Genomic DNA, 21,040 nt, shown 5'->3' on the forward strand with positions numbered 1-21,040 from the left:
GAGACTGAACATTCCGTGTTATTACAGGTGTCCCATGTGGCACAGGTGTGTTGGCAGGACAGGGTGTCCTGCTGCTGCCTCACCCCCTGATGTTACAAACCCAGGTCTGTTTGCTTTGCCACCCAACATGATGGTTATACACAAACCATTAAAAACTCTTTTACTTCCAGCTTCCCTGCTCCCTTTTTTAAAATGGCAGCACCTCTGAAGGAAATGGAAAGCGAGTCTGTCCTCAGGTGAGTGTCACAGATGTCTCTGATTTCTGGAAGCTGCAGCAGCAGGTTAAAGAACTGGGAACCATATAAAAATCTGCCAGGTGAAGATTTCAAGGGTACAGCTCCTGGGAAAGAATGCAATTAGCACTCACTGAGAAATGGATGGATAAAATAACGCGGTGGTGCTTCACCACTTGTTTTCTTGTTGCACAGTCCTTAGGAAGCCTCTGCAAAGCCTCCTCTCTCTCTCTCTCCAGAAACCACGGCAAAATTCCCATCCCTTCCCTCTTGCCTAACTCCATTATGTAACCCTATAGTGTGTGTGGCATACGAGCTGAAAACTATGTACAGATTCCAACGTTTTTCACCGCCTCCCTATTTCCTTGTATAGGAAAAAACTGAAACAACACCAGTTCTGGTTATACACCACTTTTTGTTTCTTCCCTATGGAAACACCAGGCCGAAGGAGGGTATGGAGGGACCATATATGGCCGTGGGAGCTCCTCGGAGCGCGGCGCGGAGCTTCTCCCCGGAGCGCGGGGGTCCCGCTCCCCTCAGGAGATCCCTCTTCCCTCAGGAAGCCGCGGAGGGAGCGGCGAGAGCGGCACCAGCGGATGTGACCGCAGCGCAGGCTGCGCTGGGAGGGACCGCCCCCTCCGCGGCCTCCACCAATCCGCTCTCGGTTTGAAGCATGACTGACGGCAGCTCCAGCCAATCATACAGCTATACACTCCGCGCAGGCTCCGCCCCTTCTCTCAATTGGTCTCACGCCCTGTCAATCATCCCTCTCCCGCCCCTTTCCGTCAGGGGGAAATGCTCCGTGGGAAGGGTGGGGGGGAGAAGAAAGGGAAAGCAACCAATGAGACTGTAGAGAAGAACGGATTGACAGGCGGCCCGACCAACCGCCGCGCTCCATCTCGCCGCCGCTCCCTCCCTCGCGGGTGGCGGGGCAGAGGGGGCGCCCCTCCCGCCCCTTCCCCGTTGGTCTGTCCCACTCCGGGCCGGGCGGGCTGGGTTGAGTGAGCGGCTCGGACCATTGCTCGCGGCGGGCGGGGGGGGCGCGGGCGAGGCGGAGGAGGAAGGAGCCGGCGAAGGAGGCGGGGGGGCGGTTTAAAGGGACAAGAGCCGTGCGGGCGCCGGCGGGGGGAGCCGGAGCGGCAGCGGGCGGGGACTCGCCCCCTTCCCCACACACCGCCCGCTCGCACCGCGGCCAGGGTCGCCTCCGCCGCCAGCGCCCCCCTCCCCTCCCTTCCTCTCCGCCCGCCGCTTCCACAGCGGCCTCTATGAGGTAGAAGGGAGCGGCGGCCACTCCGGGGGCGGCAGCGGCCGCTACAGCCGCCGCCTCCTCCTCCTTCTCCTGCTCGCCTCAGAGCGCCCCATCTTTGTGTGCGGGAGAAGGGCGGGAGGGAGTGCGCGCTGCCCGCCCGCCGCGCTTTGTTCGGAGCCGGGGGGCCGTGGCGGAGCCCCGGCTCTATGTGCCAGCGGCTCCCCGGCGGCGGCGGCGTGAGGGGCCGGAGCCCCTGAGGGCGGGGGGGCCCCGGCCCGTGTCGGTGCTGTGGGGCAGGGGAAGGGGCCGGCTCGCTGCCCGCCGGCCCGGCCCGTGTGCGGGCGGATTGATGTGGGGGGGTCTGACATGAGTCCGCCGGCGGCCGGGTGCTGCCATGTGACCGGCTTCAAGGTGGAGAACTGGAAGCAGAACCTGCGGGCGATTTACCAGTGCTTCGTGTGGAGCGGCTCGGCCGAGACCAGGAAGCGCAAGGTACCCGGGGGCGGCTCGCATCCATCCCCCTTCCCTTCCCTTCCCTTCCCCTCCTTCCCTCCCTCTCCGACCCACCCGCCGCCGCCGCCTCGGGGAGGGGACGGGTCGGGTCTCCCTCCCTCCCTCCCCACGGGGCAGGTGGGCCCGGGCTCCCGCACGCGGTCCTGGGGGCAGGGAGGGAGGGGGAAGCGCTCGGTGCCTCCGGGATGGCGAGGGGGGGAGCACCGGGATGGAGGAGGGAAGAACCAGCCCCGGCGGGGCCTCTCTCTCCCTGCCACCTGCCCCGGCGGCTTTTCCGCAGCGGGGCTGTTCCGCAGCGCCGCCGCTTCCTCCTCCTCCTCCTCCTCCTCCTCCCGGAGGTTTCCCGGAATACCGGGGGGAGGGGAGGCCCGGGGCACCGGGCACGTCCGGCCTGCGGCGGAGCTTTGTGGAGCCCCGCGGGGCCGCGCCCGAGCCCGGGGGGCTGCGCGGAGCACAATGGCTGGGAGCGGGTCCCGGCGCCGCGGCTGCGGCTCGCTCGGTTATGTCTGTGTGTGGGGGGGGGGTTTTTTTTTTTTTCTTTAAAAAAAAAAAAAAAAAGCTGCTCGTGCTCCTAATCCACTTGGAACAGGGGATTCCTGCCCTAGTGGGGCGGGGGGGAAGAAACTGGCTCAGCCTGGAGTACAGGGAAGGGCAGGGGATGGTTTGCTCTGGGAGCTGTTGGCGCCTGGGAAAAATCCCTGTAAACCAGGGAAAAGGCAGGAAGAGTGCTTTCCCCCCCGCCTATCTCCTAAATGACATCTCTGTCCACAGGCATGTTTCTGGAGGGCTTCTCTCTTCGCTGTGCAACTAATTACTGTTTTTCCCCAGAATCAACTAGTTTTTGCTTCAAAGTGACTTGGCAGATTTCTGTCAGTCGTCGCATTGGTGACTGAGGAGGGGAAGGCAACAGCTACACACGGAGCAGAACTTGGTTTTTGGGACAGCACGGATTGTGTTTGTGTTGGAGCAACCCATTGAGAACTTTCAGATCCCAGTGCTTTGCATTAAGCTGCTCAGCTTATTATTCATAATAGAAGTAGAGCATGAAGGCTGGACTTCAGGGGTGAGGTGCCAAACCATTTTCTGTGTTCGGTTCATGTTCTCAGGACAATCCAGTTTTCCAGTTTTTTACTTGAAGGGGAAAAAATGGAATCTGAGAAGAAACATGTTTTAAATGTATTCAGTTACTTGACAGCCCTGCAAAATGTAGCCAGACTTGTTTTCAGTGTCCTACAATCCCCCTACAAGCCGATATTATGAAGCATATTAGTCAAAATTTGGGTTTATTTAGCCTTTAGTACATCAAAATACAAATTGGGATATAATAGGTGGTACTTGCAGCTTAAAAGCTTAAATGGAGGAAAAAATTATGTATGTGCTGGGGAAGAAAAAAAATACAGGCGAGGTATGAAGATGTCTCAGACAAATATAAAGCAAGTGCTACGTGGAAGAATGAAAATAAAATTTTATTAGCAAAATTACCTTTTTTTTCTTTATAAATATGGAGCATCCTTTGTAACCTGCATACCAGTTGTATGCTGCAACAGTGTTTTTTCTTCTGAAATCTAATGGTAGGGATGTGTTCATCATTGCTTGAGAAAACAGCTGGAAATACATAATATTCCATTGTAATCAATCTGTTCTCACTTCCTCTTTGCACAGCCAGGCTCATAAAGCAGAACGGGGTTGTTGCAAAATTATCTGTCAGCTCACGGAAAACACCAGTTTTCCTAACACATAAAAATGCCTTTCCCCCCCACCCCCTGTTTTTTTTAAGCAGGTTGTCAGTGTGAAAATAGTTGGGTACCTGAATTCAGCCCACCTGAAATATGTGGGAGTACATGGTCATATATAGGGTACCGTTTGGGGTAGCTGAATATGGGGTTCATTCTCTGTCTGTGTTCATAAGGATTGGAGAAAGTCTACAAATGACAATTAAGGTACTTACCTCCCCTTCATATGGACTTGAGACCTTCTTCCGTGGAATTTTTCTTTACTGAAATCCCCTGTCCATATGTGTGCCTTACAGTTTTACATGTAAAATTTGATAGATGGGATTTTCTGTTTGGTGGCGTGTTTATAGTCCAATAACCAGAAATAAATTTAACTAGATAGTCCATACAATTAGAAATAAATAACTAGAAAACAATCCTTTGTCCTTTAATATTTTATATATACATGTGCAATATGGATATATATTCTAGGAGCACAGCTGTGACTGTGTATTTATTGGTGAAGATTCTTCTTAGCCTCAATCAAAACGATGAGGCTAAATTAAAGGTTTGTTAGAAGGGGATATTCTTTTTGTGATAAAGGGCAACCACATCATACAGTTGTCACAGGAAACATTCCATACATGTAGCTGATCACTGGGCAGTTTCACTGTTGATCAGGTGAATGCAGCTGTAAAAATGCCTTGGCTGTTGGTGAGAGCCAGATGTAAATGGTTCTGTTTCTAGAATGGTAACTACTATCCCTCCTAAGGCTGTCTTAAAAATCCAGGGAGCAATGGGAACTGCAGGGGGCAGAAAGGGTCCATTCTCCTGCTGTACCTACTCTACATTCTGCCTTGGCAGACCATTTTAATGCTGTGCTATTCGTTTTTAACACGTACCTTTTCTGTGAATAAGCTTTTATGAGCTTCAGCTCGTGGTTCAGTTTGCTTTACAGCCAGTGGTTCGAGCAGAATGGCTCTGGAGCGTGGTTTATGGTGGGAAAGCTGTCTCCTGAACGTGCATTTGAATTCTCAGTCAGAATCAAGAGGTAATTATACATGTATCTTTGTAGGCACTGGGATTCTGGTGAAGATTTTAGGAGTGTGTTTGCTCCTGAAGCCGTGGCTGTGCTGGGATTTGAGCTGTCATCATGGTGCATTGTTGTATCCACACGAAGGAGCGAGGCTGTGACTTGCCTCATCTCACTGCACCTTGGCCAAACTCAAGTGCAGAGCTCTGTACAAGCTGTTCTGGGCACAGGGTTTGCCGTGGTGTAATTGTGTTGCTGATAGTAAAGCCTAAGCAAAGACAAAAACCCGCCTGTCACGCTGGAGATTGGAACAGGAGAAGAGGGAGAAATCTGAAGGCTGACTCTTGAAATTGTAATTATTGTGGTTAAAAGTTGCAGCTAGATTTCAGGGCTCAAGTTGTATGTGAAGTGGCAAAAATTAGGGTGGACTGTGTCAGTGTTAGGGTTTTGACCCGTAACTCTTGAGTTTTAATTTACCATAGTTAGAATCTGTTTAATAAGCTGATGGCAAAGCTCATGTTTCTGTAGGTCGTGGACTTTACCTTGAATATTTTGATGTGGAAATTACCTCACACTTAATTAAGTAACACTGTATAAGAGGTCCTTAAATTTGACACCACTACCCCCCATTTAGGAATTGTGGAGCAGGCAGAGGATGCTGAGAAGACTTTTGCCAGCCCTTCGTGTCAGCTTTTCCCATTTTTTCTGAAGGGTCACACTTGAACCATTTTGCTTATTCCTTTAGAATTAGAGATGAGAAAAACGTTTTGCAGTGTCAGATGTAGTTTGTGGTCCCCATCAGTGAGCAATTAGACATGTAAATGCATCTTAATGTCCGGGGTTGGTAAGTAATGGTCTCAGTGCTCGAAGGGCAGCTAAATTTATGATTAAATTTTATCTTACTGGACTATACATCTTGATGGAAAACTGTCTCACTCTGAGCGCTTCTTATTGTCACTGCTCTGAAAAGGCTCATGATGATAAAAGTAAACTGGTCATTGTGACCACAGTCGTGATATGCACAAGGCTCTATCTGGAATTTCAGAGTGTTTGTTCAGTGCTTCAGCCAATAGATCAAAGAATAATTGCCTGTCAGGGGCTGTGCACTCTCACTGACAGCGGGTGCGTTCTGGCGTATTTCTTCCTGTTTGAGAGCTTCTGTTGTTTATTCCATTATTCTCTCTTTACATGGACCCTCCAGACCCCACTGATGCTTTCAGATATGAAGAAACATTTGCTCTTACAGGTGATGACCTTTCTTCAGGTGTCCTTCTCCCCGTGAACTTGTGACTTCAGTTCGCTGTTCCTTATGATATTTTGCCACATAATCGACTCAAGCCTGAAATGACTTTGGTTCATTTCCTAACTTTCAAAGCAGAAAGAGCTTAATAATAACAACCTAGCAAATAAATGCCATGTCATGTTTTCAGTAGCAAAATGTGGTTCACGTTCTAAATCAGCTTGTCACGGTCTTGCTAAAATGACCTTGCAGTCTCAGGGTAAGCTACTGGTGGAACTTCTCATCTCAGGCCTGTTGAGGCACGTCTTCTCCCGAAGAGCCTTGCCCCATGTGCCTGTCCAGGAACAGGGAAGTGTTGCTGAGGTGATTTGCTTTGTACTTTCCTTGTCCTTTGGGCAAGGAACCTCAAGCAGGCTGTGCTGCCTTCGCAGGCTCGGTGTTTGGATTGCTTAAATTAATAAGGAAACCTTAGCTTGTTTTTTCTTTAACGTTTTTAGCGTGTGCACCAAACTTCTGGATTACAAATCCTGTGGAGAATTTGAAAGAGGAGTCCAGGATTCAAGAAGCATGTCTCTTTTTCAGCTGCGTACTCCGCTTTGGCTGCCCGTGTGAACTGTCTGATTGACTCAGGAAGGATGTTCTTCTTTGCCATGTGCTGTGGGGACTCCCTGAAAGCCCACCAGAAGTGTCAGAGTCAACTGCAACCTTCATTGTTCAGGAGGTCTCCAGTTTCATACCTGAACAATCTTCCTTAGGTCCTAACCTCTAAGGACTAAAAGGGTCCTTAGACCTGCTGAAGGTAATGTTCTCTTTCCTCTTGGTGTGAAGACAGGACCTTTGGTGTGAGAGGTATCCACACCTGAGATCTGTAGCTCCTTGTGTACGTGGGACGAGCCAGATCAAGAATGCTCCACCGAGCTTTGTCCCTGGCACCGAAGAATATAAAACAAGGCCTTCCTCTTCCTAGTGGTGCTAATCCCTGTTTTGTATCCTGTACCACTTTTTTTTTTTTTTTTTTTAAATCAGTGGCTGGTCTCTGGGCCAAAGGTTAGGAATTAGTCTTGCGCCGTGAACTCGAAGGTGGCTGATAGCAATTCTCGAGCTGTGGGATCTGAACCATCAGGACTTCTCTGGTTTTTAACACGGATGGAGAGACAAACAAACCCAGTAAATGCAGTTTTCAGCGTACTTGTGTTTGTTCCCTTCTGCAGAGCAAGAAGGTGGATCTGCACAAGCTGATGAAGGAATAAAATAGGGATCTGTTGGACAAGAAGGCTTCTTTTTTTCTGTAGTCTTATCAGCAGTCCAGGTTTGCTCATGGCCAGGCTGTTTGTCAGGAGCAGTTGTAGCATCTCTTTAATTTTGTCTGCAGTCCACGATTTTATTTGCTTAATGCTGAAAGCTTTTAAACTGAAATGACAGCGAGTAGTGTGAAGGTGAGCAGGGTGGAATGGCTTTGTTTGATTTGCTGGACTATCTGTTGAGCTTTATTTTAAGCCATCAAAGCTTTCAACCCCAAACAAAGGTTTGCTGATACCCTCATTTTTGTTTCAAGCCTTAATCTGGAGCGTTAATGTGAAACTGGAGCTGCAAATTGCTTGCAAACCTTCTACTCTCCTTCTTTAATTTGAGGATTTTCTGGTTTAGTAACTGGAGTAACAAATCTATGGATAGATGTTACTGACTGATAGTGGAAGTTGCTGGCTCCTCTTCTCCTGACTTTGCTGCTCCTTGAATCTGAGCAAAAAAAAAAAATGTTTTCCTTTGGGATGGACTGTGTGGATCCTGCTTTGTAACAAATGCTGTTGAACTGTTGGATTCCCAGTGGTGGCTGATTTGTTTTAAACCAGAGAAAGATTAACTCGGTTTAAAAGCTTGTGTTTCCCACATTAAACCAAGCACCCCTTGGTTTTCCTGTTCATGTGTGGAACTGAATTCCCATGAATCTGTGAATTCCTATGAAGAAACTATTGTTTCTTATTGTCTTTTTCCTGGTAGATGTAGAGCTGCTTTTTATCAGGCACACCTTTCCATTTCACTTGACTGGTGACTACTTGAAAACATTAGGTTTGGGTTTTTTAATACTTGTATTCCCATGATTCTCCAAGTTATTTGTAATGTGTCTGTAGCCTGTGGTGGCTGCTAAAGTGAGGAGGTACATATATTCTCTTACTTATATATCAGGTATAGTGACATCAAGAGAAAGGCAATTTGAAGGTGACCTGTATACATTTTGCTTGCCTTATGAGATCTTTATTTTAAAAGAAGCTTTTTGTTTGTTTGTTTTTAAAGCGTGCCAAGAGCCATTGTTAGAGCCTTCCCTGGACAGAAAGAGCTGCCTAGAGCAGCTCTCTCCAGTTTCTTGTTAACCTGTGGACAATGGAGCAAAGTGAGTGAAATGCTATAATGACATTACAGTTTATTCTGTTATCCTGGACTCTGTTGTCAGCAAAGCAGTGCTGGAGCGTGGGGAGAGCCATATGTTACCCGAGAGGCCTGAACTGGGAACCTTTCCTTAGCAGAAGGAGTTCTAGAAGCAGATAGATGTGTTCTGACTGGATGGAAGCTCAGTCTTGGTAGTTGTATTCTCTTCCATATTGATTTGGCAGTCCTTTATGTACACTCGGCTTAATTCAAGCTAAGAACTTTGCTGCATTAGCTGGTAATAGAGTCAGTGTTGTAAAGAGTTACTCCTTGCAAAATTAACCTGCCTTCTGTTTGCTTCAAAACACCTTTTTTTTTTTTTTTTTCCAAGCAGTGGGACCACATTAATGCAACTGGCACAGCAGCTCCAGAACGATCTGTGGTTTAACTTCAGTGCTGGGGCAGCTGCCATCGAGCTGATCTCTCTCATTTAAAAGAAAGAATCACTTTATCTATTTGAAGACCTATTTGAGGATCCGTAAAGTGAACTGTTACCAGACACCAGTTGACTCAAAGTAACCTGAGATTCACTTTATCAGTTGATAACTGATTAGCAGCAAGCAGTCTGTCACATTCTTTCTTTTGTGTGTGGAACACAGCAGATACTCATCTTTGGTTTTTTTTCAGTCCTCTACTTAAGTAGAATATTACTCAAGGTTTGGCTTTATTTTTCTTTAAACCTCTCAGTTATGTGTAACACTAATGTAAAATTCTTAATTTTTTTTTCTGCCTATCTCTGCTGCTTTTCCAAGTTGGTAAAGAGAACTTTTCCCCCTCCTCTCATTCTTTCCTGTGTTTAATGGAGCTTGAAATTAATGTGGCTCTTCTTGTCTACCTCTTGCATAGTATCAGTGGTGATGTCAGCATATCCCTGGTGGGAAATATTTCTGTGAAGGTCTACAGAGTACTAAATTTGTCATTGAATAAAAAACATGGGTATTAGACAAGGTGAAACTGAAAAAAAAAAAAGAGAAAAGAAGTGGACATGGTAACAAAAGTTGTTTTCAACACAGTTAAAATGTAGTGTTTTTTAATATAAATATTGGGGCTAGTGCAAGTTTTCATGTCCTGTGACAAATTCTGACATTAAACATGTCAAATATATTTGATATCCTCATATTCAAAGTAGTAGGGAGAAGCAGCTCACTAACTGTGACATTGCTCAGTAAGTCTGAAGAGAGAACTGAGGTTTGACTGAGCTTAAATGGTTTTTGTCCTTTTACTTTGCTGGTTTTGCCATGGGACAGTTGGTTTGCACACACAGCCAAGCTCTTCTGCACATACATGTGAGATGTAAAAATACAACTTCAAAAATTCCATGAGTTGTATTTGTTAGAATTGAACTGTAAAGACCATTAAGCTACATTTCATATGAGGAATTAATAGAGTATCTCTTCTTTTTCATTGATGTCTTAATCTGGAGTCCTGTGTTGCAACTCTTCCCTACTATATGAAACCAAATTTTCATCCATATATTAATCTGTAGTTTAAAAAGTGGTGTAACCAAAAATCAACGTTCACCAGGTAATTGAGTACCTTTGTTTTTCCTGAGCACATAAAAGACCTGCAGTAGTTGAGTGGAGTCGGGCGATGGGGGTGCTGGAGTATCAGACACCCGTGTGGCACCGACTGCCATTTGTGGTGATTGCCTCGCCTGTCACTCAGAAGTTCATGCATCCAAATAGCCCCTTTTAAATAGGATTTGGCTTTGGATTCATCTCACTGAATTGACTGCCAGGGCTTTTATAAGTATGTTTTGCTTCTGTTTTTAAAGGGCTTTTGTTTTTGCATCAAGTACAGACTTGAATTACTTCAGTGTTTATCAGCACAAGGAGAGAAAACAGCAGCTTATAACCTTTATTTTTGCCTCCCCCTATGCTAATTTCTCTTAAAACAACAATCTTCCCCTTCTTGTGTCTTTTTACAACCTTATGTTATTTCACAAAATTTGTCCAGTTATAAATTCGTGCTTCTGTCCTGTGCAGTCAGACTTGCTGTTTCATTGCAAGTCAGATTTTAAGGGACCTTCTTTAGAATATGCTTGGTAAATAAAGGTAAGATTTATTGCCCAGCAGATGTATGACAGCTTGGTGAGTGCAGACAGCTGAGATAGCTGACTGATTTCAGTACCTCGTTTGTGTTAGGTGAGCTTTTGTGACCCTGTGCCCTCCAGTGACAAATGCAAAATTTGTCTCAAGGTTTTATGTTTTTCTTTTCTGTGCTTCATTATCTTCATATTACTGCCCACTTTTGTTCTTAACTGGGCCTCTGTCCTGTTGGCAGCTGCTGAGCAGGGTGAAATTCTCATTCCATCTTTTCTGTGCATTGCTCACTTCTGCCGTGCTCTCTTAGCAAGCATCCCCTCCCAAAAGCTCATTATTGGATACCTTTGTCTGAATGATTAACACTGAGTTCTCTGGTCATTCATGACTACATTTTGTGGTTTTGATTGTGGGATGATCTTAGTGGTGATGTGGAGAACAGAATGAGGAAAGCAGTGAAAATAGTTTCAAGAGTTTCTGCAGTTCTGTGTATGAAGAGGAACTAGATTCTCTTCTGTCATGATAAGGCTGTTCCCTAAGAAAATTAATCTTGAAATTATGCTGGACAGAGTTGCTGCCCTTCTTGATGTGTTTGTTTCCTTGTCACACACTAATTCTGCTTCTTAGGACTTTTCTAGATACGTAAATTCCAGAGTTGCCCCAATAAATTAAATTTCTTTTCTGTGTCTCTTTGTAATTTTCTGCATTGGTTCACATCCTGGAATCGAGGGAAACTTGTGCATGCAGAAGAGTTGCTCTCAACCACTTCTTTGCTAATTGAAGGGGCCTAAATCACAAAGATAAATAGAGTGGTACTGAAGTTCATAATTATATGGAGTAGATCACTGTAAAACTGTGAAACAGTGTCAAGGGTGAAAAAATACACATGGAGCATTAGAGGAATTGCTTTGTGATGCTAAGTGAATCTTCATCCATGCAGTTAAGTATGTTACAAAAAGGAAATGAGAGGAGAGATCCTGGTATGTCTGAGGTCACAGAGACATCTCATCACTGAAATGCAAGTTTTCAGGCCCTTATTGGAAGATTTCAGGCAGTAAGGACATGGGGTTTTTTTGCCCATCTTAGGCCATGTACTGCAAAAATCTCACTGTAGAAATACAGAACTCCAGCTTAGCAGTAACCCGAAGAATTACTTTATTACAGCAATTCTTTATAAAGCAAGCAATTGAACTCTGTGTTGTACCTGTAGGCTGAAACTGTTTTGCAGACAAGTTGTTTTATGCAGTGGTAAAAAGAACACAAGAAAAGGCCATTAAGGAGGAGAAGGCAAGTTAGCACATCTGACAAATTTAAAAACTTGAATTGAAATGAAAAACTAGTTATAGATGTGGGTCCTAGTGAGACACAGGTCCATGATGGAATTGGCAAATGGGAGAGAAGAGTCCCATTGAGATACAGGACAGGCAACATTTGATGTACCAAAAACCAGCAAGACAAGTGAGATTTGGACCTTTCTGTGTGCTATCACCAAAGATTGATGAGTGGGGAATGTGAAATCCAGCTCTTAGTGGATGTTTGTATGTCTTTCCTCAAATCTGGGCTGCACATTCTTGCTGTTGTACCATTTGCTGTGTCATGTTGGTGTGATTGTGCCGTGAACCACAAAGGACAGATGAAGATGAAAAAGATTTTGGTTTTTTTTTTTTCCCTCCTGTTACTGTTATTTCACCTGAACTGGCTCTGTGTTACATGTCAACCTAGGGCTGATCTAAGAGCTTGAGGGGAGGAGTGTCTGGGTGATGGGAGAGGACCCGAGTGGTGGCAGTTTGAGTAACAACTGCTCTGTCCTCTGGTCTGTGCCAGTGACTGACTGTGCGTGAGTGTTCTCCTTGTACTCAGGGCTTCTCCTGTAAGGGGTTTCTAATAGTGACTTCATCCCAAAGGGTCTGTGAAGGAACCTCTGTTAGTGCTGCAGTTGTGTGCTTGTACTTGCTGTTTTCACAGGTGATGTTCTGGTGTGTGCTGAGCCTGATAGGTGAAACTTGCCTTATGTCTGCAGTTGTTGGACCTTATTCCTGTATATGCAAATAACTTTCTTCTACCCCAGTTTCCTTGTAAAAAATAAATGAATTGGGAAGTGTAGAAGCCTGTAATCTGTGATCAGCTATTACAGCAAATCCACTTTCCATATTACATTTAATTTAATGAAATGAATAGTGTTTTTTTGAGTAATCAAGTTACGAGCCGCTCGTGTCCCTCTTTAAACAGGCCCATCCCGAAGTTAAACATTTCTGTCTTTTATAATCAAACTCTGGTGAGATGATGTAACTCTTCTTTTTGGTTAGTTTAAAGCATGTGGTCGCGGGGCATGTGCCTGGATCATGCTTCTGCTGCTTGTAGTTGAGGCCGATGGGATAATGGGACTGTAAATTATCTCTTTATGGTGCTGGTTTTCCTCCGGCCTCCTCCTCCCCTGTGCCGTGCAGAGCAGCCCCGAGGCTGTTCCGAGCGGTGCCAGCTGGCTGGAGCCCTGCGGGGCCGCTGTGCCAGATGGAGACAGCAGCACTCCAGTGAAAGCCAGACGTGCTTCCTGGGGTCGTGGAGAGGTGCTGCCTCTGCAACCCCGGCAGGGATCCCCGGGCAAGGAGTCGTCCTGGGAATCAGTTATTCTTCTACTGGTGCAGCCATGGGAAGGACTGGAGTTACAGTGTTCAGCTTTTAAAACATTTTGAATGTGTTTAGCGTCTCCTTTTCTCCAGTTTTATGCTTCTGTGCTGTATCTGTGAAATGTTAAATTCCACAACTTGTACAGATGCTCAATATTAAGACAGATTTTTTTTTCAGTTTGATTAAGTGTGGCGTTTCCTGGTATGTTGTCCTGTTTTTTTTTTCCTGACTACCGAAAAATGCTGTTATCCCTAAGATTCCCAGACAAGGAAAAAGTTGTTAATGCTGATATTTTTAAATTTCTTTTAATAAAATGGAACACAACCCCAAACCCTTCATTTTACTGCCCGAAATGACAACTTTAGATATGCTCAAAAATGAGAGATAGCAGAAGTTTTAATCCCTTCACTTGCAGAGCTGATGTTTTAGCTTTTACTGAAGGAAATGTATTTTTTAGAATACCAGTGAAATCAGTTGTTGGTATTACTGCATTGTATTTTCAACTCTGACTGGCTTTGTATTCAAGAACATGCTCAGTCTGAGTAGAATAATCTCATCTGCACAAGAAGTACCCCACAAAAACGAGGTGTTGGAGTATTTCCATCCTGGGGAGATGAGGACAGTAAATGGGTGAAATTTGGGTGAAATTCCTCAAAGAATCAGATTCCCTGATGGCTGCTCATAGACATTGTCTGGAGGAGCTGAGACACACCCAGTGTTTCCTCACTCTCTTGACCCAGAAGACTTTGTTCTCATTGCCCATTACTGCAGCTCACACTTCTAATCCAGCAGCCCAAAATAGCTGCCAAGCCTGGATTTTACTCTGGTGGCATTTGCTGCTCAGGTAGTTGATAGAACCCAACGTGCAGAACTGAAGCTGGAAAACCCACCCAGCTGAGGTACCTGAGCCTATTTTGGGCAGATATTTCAAGTGTATGATTTAAATAAGGCAATTAACATCATAATATGTAAAAAGGACTTACTGGAAGAACAGTTTACTATGAGACAAAAAAAAAAAAAGCCCTGCCAACCTCCAGAACTGTCTGGATACTGGTGGGAATAGTCAAGGAAGGATGTGCCCTGTAGCTTCCTTGCCCCAGTGATTATCTGTGCTGGAGGGGTGAACTGGAAGGAGAATGGACCTCAGAAAGTAGTGGTTATTGTATTCCAGCCTAAAGAGTATTTATCTCTGCTTTTGAAGACAGAATGCAGTTGTTTTTGGGATCCCTTAGGACATGGCATAAGTTTGGGAGTCATCATTTTGTCTTGTAGTAGCAAAGACAAGTGATTTAAGGCTGTGTCTATCACGAAAGGTACACCAGCTCAAAGCGATGAAGCACTGGGAAGAAAAATGTGGTGAGAATTAATTTTAAAGGTTTAGATGCACTTGCCTGATTTCTTTATGAAGTAAACTGACCCTTAGTTACAGGAACTGCTTCTACTCAGTGTGTGCTCTTCTTTGCTACCCAGCAGTTTTGCTGCCTTTTTACCCAGAGAAGTTCGGAATCTCAGGGAATCAGAGGCAATTTCCTAGCAAGATAGTAGATGGCTTGTAATAGCTTCCTTAGAAAATTCTCAACACACATTGTTCTCTTAATTCTCTCTCATGCTGTTGTATTGAGAGTTTGCAGGTGTGTTATATCTACTTACAGGTATGTGAAATAAAAGCTTTTCAAGGAAATTGGGAAATCTTCCCTTTGTCATGGAGAAATCTGTTCTGTGTAAACCCTTGCTGAGTGTGATGCCTGTAGACTCTTCCTGTCACTTTAAATACTCTTACATCCAGCAACTACCAATAGTGAATTAGTTTTCTTTCTTTTTTTTTTTTTCTTTCAAGAGATGAAATCCTTTTGTCCTGGTCTTCCTCAGAGCTGAATTGTTTAACCTCACCTATTCACGTGCTTCAACTTACACTGCTTAACTTCTTGGAGTATTTCCTTCTAGTTAAGATCTTGGAAGTAGAGCACATAACATGTGAAATCAACTCTATCAGCATGAATATACATTTCTTCTGGTTCATGAAGCAAAGTAAAGTTGCATTAGAGTTGAACCTGATGATTGGTGGACTCTCCAAACTGTTTATAAAAAAAATTGTAGCAAACCAGATCAAAGAGCAGAAGTTATGCTTTATAGTCCTGTCAATTCTGCAGAGCAAAAGAAGATCTAAGGATAGTGAGTGTTCAAGCAGGAAGGAGATTCTACCAGGTTTTCTTCAGCTTTGTGGCCTTCTTCACTTCCCTCTGCAGTTTTTGGGTTAAGAACTTGTGGTAAGGAGCTTTGTTTTCTTCATGGTCAGTTAGCTGGAAAAGTGGAATGGATGACCATGAATCTGCTTCTTAGTAGAGATGGCTTTGATGTAATGTCATCTCTGACCTTCCAGTGAGGCCAGAGCTGGTTTTGAACCTGCCCTTAACTCACAGGTAGCAGCAGATTCTGCTGCAGAACACACAAAACATGACGAACTCTGTAACTTGTCACAAGTAATGTTCTAAGTTGGACTCCATTGCTTTTTTTCTACAGTTTGCACCAGGCTTTCAGAGCAGCTTATTTCATGTCAGCTTGGTTTGACTGGATACTTCAGTGTTTTTGCAGGAGGAGTCTGATTTTTGTTCTGTATCTGTTCTTTGGAGCACATCCTCTATCATAGGCACTATCTTGTTTGCAATGGTTGCTTACTCTTTTTCTCTTCCATACCCTGAGTTTTCCTTGGTGCTCCTACTTCTCTGGCTGTACAGTGCCTTTTTCCCTAGAAATTATCTGTTTGTTTACAGTTTAGGCACATGTCTGCATTTCTGTGCTCTTAATTTCTTACCGTGAGCCCACCCTTTCGAGCCCGAGCTCGGAGCACCACTCCTGACACAGAGTCTGAGCAGACTGTTCTTCATGCCAAGGTTGTAAGTGTTAATCTTGCTGCAGACTGGGGTGATAATTCATTGCTGTCACAGCAACACATGCTGAAAGTTGCTTCTTGCCAGATTTGTTGGCTATATGCTACACTAGAGAAAATTATTTCAAGAGTCTTATTGCATAGCCAGATGCTGTAGAACTCGTGCAATCAACCTCCCCTCCCCCTTTTTTATGGCTGTTCTGACTTCAGGGAGGAAAAAACTATTATACAGTGAAACACATTCCTGTGTAACACTAGTAAAGAGGTGGGTGAACTTCTGATTGTGGCTAATTTTTCTGGTTTTTCTTGTAGGTGAGTTCTGTTTTGTGTTCAGAATAAAAAGGAAGGAAGGCTTTTAAGGTAGGGTGAGGGGAATTAAACAGTGTCTCTGCTGTTTCAGTTCTGTTCTCTGCTATAGTTGGGAGCTGTGGAAGTTTTGTTTTCTTTAAGAGCATGAGTGACTAGGTTGGCTTGATTCTGAAGAACTATAGCTTCTGCCATCTGTGTCCTTAGGATCTTCCAAAAGCAGGAGAAACTTTGTGAACTCTGGATATCAGTGTATCGAGGCACTGGCCTAAAGATGCTGTTTGGTTTAGTTACAACTACTTGAGCTAGGTTAGGTGCTTAGAATTTATCTCACTTGGAATTTTAATTTTATACTGCTTTTAATACCCCAGGATACATATCCTGTGCCTGGAGTTAATGGCTGTGTTTTACAAACTCTTTGTTATCTGGGCTCACTGGAAGATGACTCTGTAAGCCACATCACAGGGCACAGGTCACCACTGTTACATGGTCACATCTGTGCCTTGTGAAGCTTCCACAAGCCCTTTGCATCAGTAGCTGTTTTGTCTCTGAGATGTTGTGGAGCCCTGAAGAAAATAGGTGGCTTTTTGGTACAGGATCTGAGTTCCCCAGCACAACTTAACATTTGCCCTCTTATATGTGCTGTAGAAAATTGTAGATTTTTTTTCACAAGGTGTCCATTACATTTTGTGTGCATGCTGGTGTCTGATTTCCAGAGAAGTGAGATTTACTGATTGTGTAGTCAGACATAAACTTGCTAATACGCTTTTCCCAGCGTATTTCCAGCATAAATCTCATGATATCCAGTGGCTGGGCATTGTGTCACCAATGACTTTAATCCTCACTTGTATTTTAAGAGAAGTTCCCACAGAATTACATTATTGTGAATGTGTCCCCATAGGTCAAAATTCAGGCAAAAATGGGGTATTGGAGAGTTTGCTCTAATATCATCCAAACCTCGTGTGTCACGCAGCCCTTCCCTGCTTTTCATTCTTTTTGCCTTAATTCTTTGCACTGCTGGATTATAGGAAACACTGCCTTGAAAATCAGGAGGAGGAAGGGCTTCTTCTAGATGTGAGCAAACCACCTCTTTGCTTGGCAGGGAGAGCTTTTCAGCAGTTTCAGGTGCTCTCAAGAAGGCCTGAGGCAGTGCTCTCAAATGCTTTCTAATCCTGCTGTTAAAGCTTAAAGACCATGTGTTTGTCCCCCAAACACTGCCCATGTTTATAACCATAGAGACAAAGCAAGAGATCAGGACTAGAAATCTGTATTGGATCTCATGGAATATTTTTGCTTTACTCTGTGAGATTACTGGTGATTTGCAATTGTAATACTTTCCTCCAGAATCCCCTGGTTTTGCTTTGAGCTCTTAACTGGTTTTTCAAGTGCAGTACGCCAAGGCAGTTCTGGTTTTTGCTCAGATAAAAGACTTAATAATTCACTTTATTCCTCACTTCCATGTTTTCCCTTGTTCCTCCCAACCCAACACTGTGATTTGTATTACCAGCCTTACATTTTTCCATGTACAGGGGCTTTAAGAGCCCAAACAATTTTGTCCTGCTGAAAGGGGAGCCTGCACAGCTCTTGGGAGCTGAACAGGGAAAGGTTGGAATTCTGTGGTGTTTCTGGCCTCCACTGCCACATCTGAATGGTCTGATGCTCCATCTGTACATTACAGATGTTGAATTTATTCCTGGTACCATTTCTGTGAGTGCAGGAGCAGGGGTTTGTTTAGAACAAATTGCCAGATGAGTTCTCTGTTCTTACCAACACTCAGATTGTGCTGTGGTTATTTTTAATAGCAAATACAATGTCTTTTTTGCTATGCCAAGCATGCACAAATGTCTGCTGTTATTTAACTTTGGTGAGGGATCTGGAGCTTTAATGTGCTGCTGTATATTAGGTTTTCCCTAACTTAAGTAAGTCTATCTTAGTTTTGGAAACTGGGATGAATCAGATCAATGGAAGAGCATGCAAAAAACTATGTCTCATCTGCCAGAGAATATTTGTTAGTATGTTGGGAGCAATAAATAATTAAAAGTTTCTGAAAACTGTTAGTGTTTGTGTAGTATGGGGAAGAACAAGGAAAGACCTTACTTCTCTCTTTCCCAGTGAGATTGCAGTTTCAGATCTTCAAGTCTGGTTGTTCCCTCCTCCCAGATTCACTTGTTCAGTTGGGAGACAAGAAGTGTTAAGCTCATCTATTTGCTTGAACTGATTGATTTCAGACCTCAGTCATTTAGGGCTCTGGGGCAGATCTTGTGGAGTCCTACCTTTTGATGATGTTTCCCTGGTGGAATGTGATGTGGTAACTTGTGAGGCTGCATCAGGTGGATTTCCTGCTGAAGGGGAAGCTGTGGATTCCAGCAGACCATCCTTGCTGATCTGGGGAGAGAACTGAAATTCAGAAGGGAAGGCAGGACCCGCAGGTCCCCTGTTGCCGTGTGTGCCTTGGTTTGTTCCAGCTTCTCCATAATTCAGTTATCTGCTTGATATAAATCCTAGCACAACAACAGAACTTCGCAGTTTCTCTGTGGAAAGTAAGTAAACTGAAAATAATGACATGGAAAGAAGCTTGTACAATATCTACTACAAAGTGAGGGAACACAGAAGAGTTGGAGGCAAAGCCTCTGTTTTGGGTGGGGAGATGATGAGGGAAGAGGATTTTTAATCTGCTGGTGGTTCAGGACCCCCCTGGTATAAGCAGTGAGGATACAGCAGGGAATTAACTAGTTACAAGATACTCAAGCAGCATAGAGTAAACCAGAGTGCTGTTCAGCTGTAAATATCCCTCTGAACCTCAAATGAAATGGGATTTCAGGTTGATTCTGTCAGGGTGGTGTTTGGTGGTACAGCTGATTCTGCCACTGCAGCAGTGTGTTCTCCTGTACACCACTGTTAACATGAGGCCTTGGCACAAACACTGTTGGCCAAGTCTGATTTCCCTGAAGGACGTTGTAAAGTCAGCAGAAATTACTGTGTAGACTCAGCTCCCCATGAACACAGGTTTTTTTCCTATGGATGGACCTTCTTGCCTTTTTGTCTTTCTTTTTTTGTTTGTTTTTGGTGTTGAAATTCGAATTTAAAACCACTTAACAAGGGAAACTTTTTCTGTCAGTCTGAAAATCAAAACCCTTTCACTTTGGAGCTGTAGCAACATGTAAGATTCTTAATTGTACCAATGCTCCTTAATCTTGGAGAGAACCTTGAATTATGGTGGCTGATGGGAAGCCAGTTGCAAAGGAGAACTTTTTTCTTCAATGGAGTTTATCCTTAAGTCCCTCAAAAGCACTGCTCATGGTATCTAATGTCTGTTAATAATTTCTTAGGAGAAATTATGGAAATGCTGCTCAATACTCTAATTTTCTACAACTTTTCTAATTACTCCGTTGATTTTTTTGAAGCGTAGATTTGTGTCAAGAAACAATGGGGTATATTTGAATAAAATACAGAGCAATAAAACTGTAATTTGTGTATGATCAACAAACAAAGCATTAATTTTATTAGTTTTGCCAGCAGTCTGTGTGTTTGAAGTGTGTGGTTGGTTCTTTCCTAAGGCTGTGCTTCATTAAACTTTTTGCACTGTTCTGTCTCATCCATCAGGTGATGTCTCACATTGATTTGGTGTTTTAGATGTAGATGTATGTGTAGGTAATTAATTAAAAACAGTCCAAAAATGTGTGTAAAGGATGGTTTAGTAGTTGCTTGTGGTAAAGTTTTCCCCTTCTCCATGGTATTAATCCTAACCATAAAAGAAGAAAAATGTCCCTTAGGTTGTTCCAGTCAGTCTGTGTTCAGTTACTGAGTTCTGGTCCACTGAACAGTCACTGCTCTGTTATATTAGGGTTAATCAAACAGTGACTTCATCTATTGTTTTACTGAAAATGCAAATAATTATTGTAAATGGTTGTAAAATTTATTTCTTTCAATCCCAGTGTCTCATGGAAGACTCCAATTGAACTTCATTTCATATCATGAGAGACAAGAACTGTATGATGAGAAAATATGTTCTGGTATTTAGCAAGCCTGTGTGAACAGTTATTTATTTCTTTTTTGTGCAGTTGCTGTTGGGCAGAGCTCAGGGTTTGAGTTGGATTTTTTTTTTTTTTTGGTCCAATATAAATGTGTTTCCAGATGTTAACTTTTGAAAGTCTCAGTTTGAATTCTGAGGTTTTATTACTTTGTTTCATTGCACAGAATATCCTTGTAGTGTATTTTTTTTTAGCTTTATGGAGGGGTTTTTGTGTGTATATATGTTAAAAAAACATGCACATATAGTCATTGGTAATTTGCTTAACCTTAGGCAGGAAAAGTGGAGAATGGTAATATGAGATGCTTCAAGGTGTGTGGTATCCAGTGTAATACAGAATCTGTTCTTTCTCTGCCTTTTTAAGGCTCAGGTTCACTAATTTAATGATCAATTAAAGAGGCTTCAAGGTCTCCTGTGTTTTGTCAGAGCAGCACAGCTAAGCCACATGCATGATTTTCTTTTTTCCATTTATCCTTTTTGGTATTTTTTTGGATATGTTTGGCTGTTGCTGTTCCAAACTTACTCTGATTAAAAGACGAATTTAGTTTGCAATAGGAGTTAAAAAGCAATTTGTTCCACCAATGCATATTCCAATTTTCATTAGTATCTCTTTTCCAGTTGGGAGTCCTCAGATCTATGATTTTTGCTTTTCAAGCTGATGATTTAAATCATAGGAGTATTGTATTTATACAACTGCAGTTTTCTGTGTTCTGCTTTACAAAGAACGCGTGTGCTCTCACACC

At 43.8% G+C, this 21,040-nt stretch overlaps 1 protein-coding gene across 2 annotated transcripts in view; it reads left to right on the top strand.

Moving 5' to 3' along the window:
- Positions 1-1,246: 1,246 nt before the first annotated feature.
- Positions 1,247-21,040, top strand: part of USP22 (ubiquitin specific peptidase 22) — a 95,676-nt gene continuing 75,882 nt past the window's right edge. The window contains exon 1 of one of the 2 annotated variants that reach the window (XM_027656514.1): positions 1,247-1,974. In XM_027656514.1, coding sequence (XP_027512315.1) covers positions 1,849-1,974 — 126 coding nt within the window. In that variant the 5' untranslated portion in view covers positions 1,247-1,848. The remainder of the gene's footprint in view (positions 1,975-21,040) is intronic. The other variant, XM_027656513.1, reaches the window with a different exon arrangement.

The sequence above is a fragment of the Corapipo altera genome, unplaced genomic scaffold, assembly GCF_003945725.1.
Source record: "Corapipo altera isolate COAL_440 unplaced genomic scaffold, ASM394572v1 104, whole genome shotgun sequence".
Taxonomy (NCBI): Eukaryota; Metazoa; Chordata; class Aves; order Passeriformes; family Pipridae; genus Corapipo; species Corapipo altera.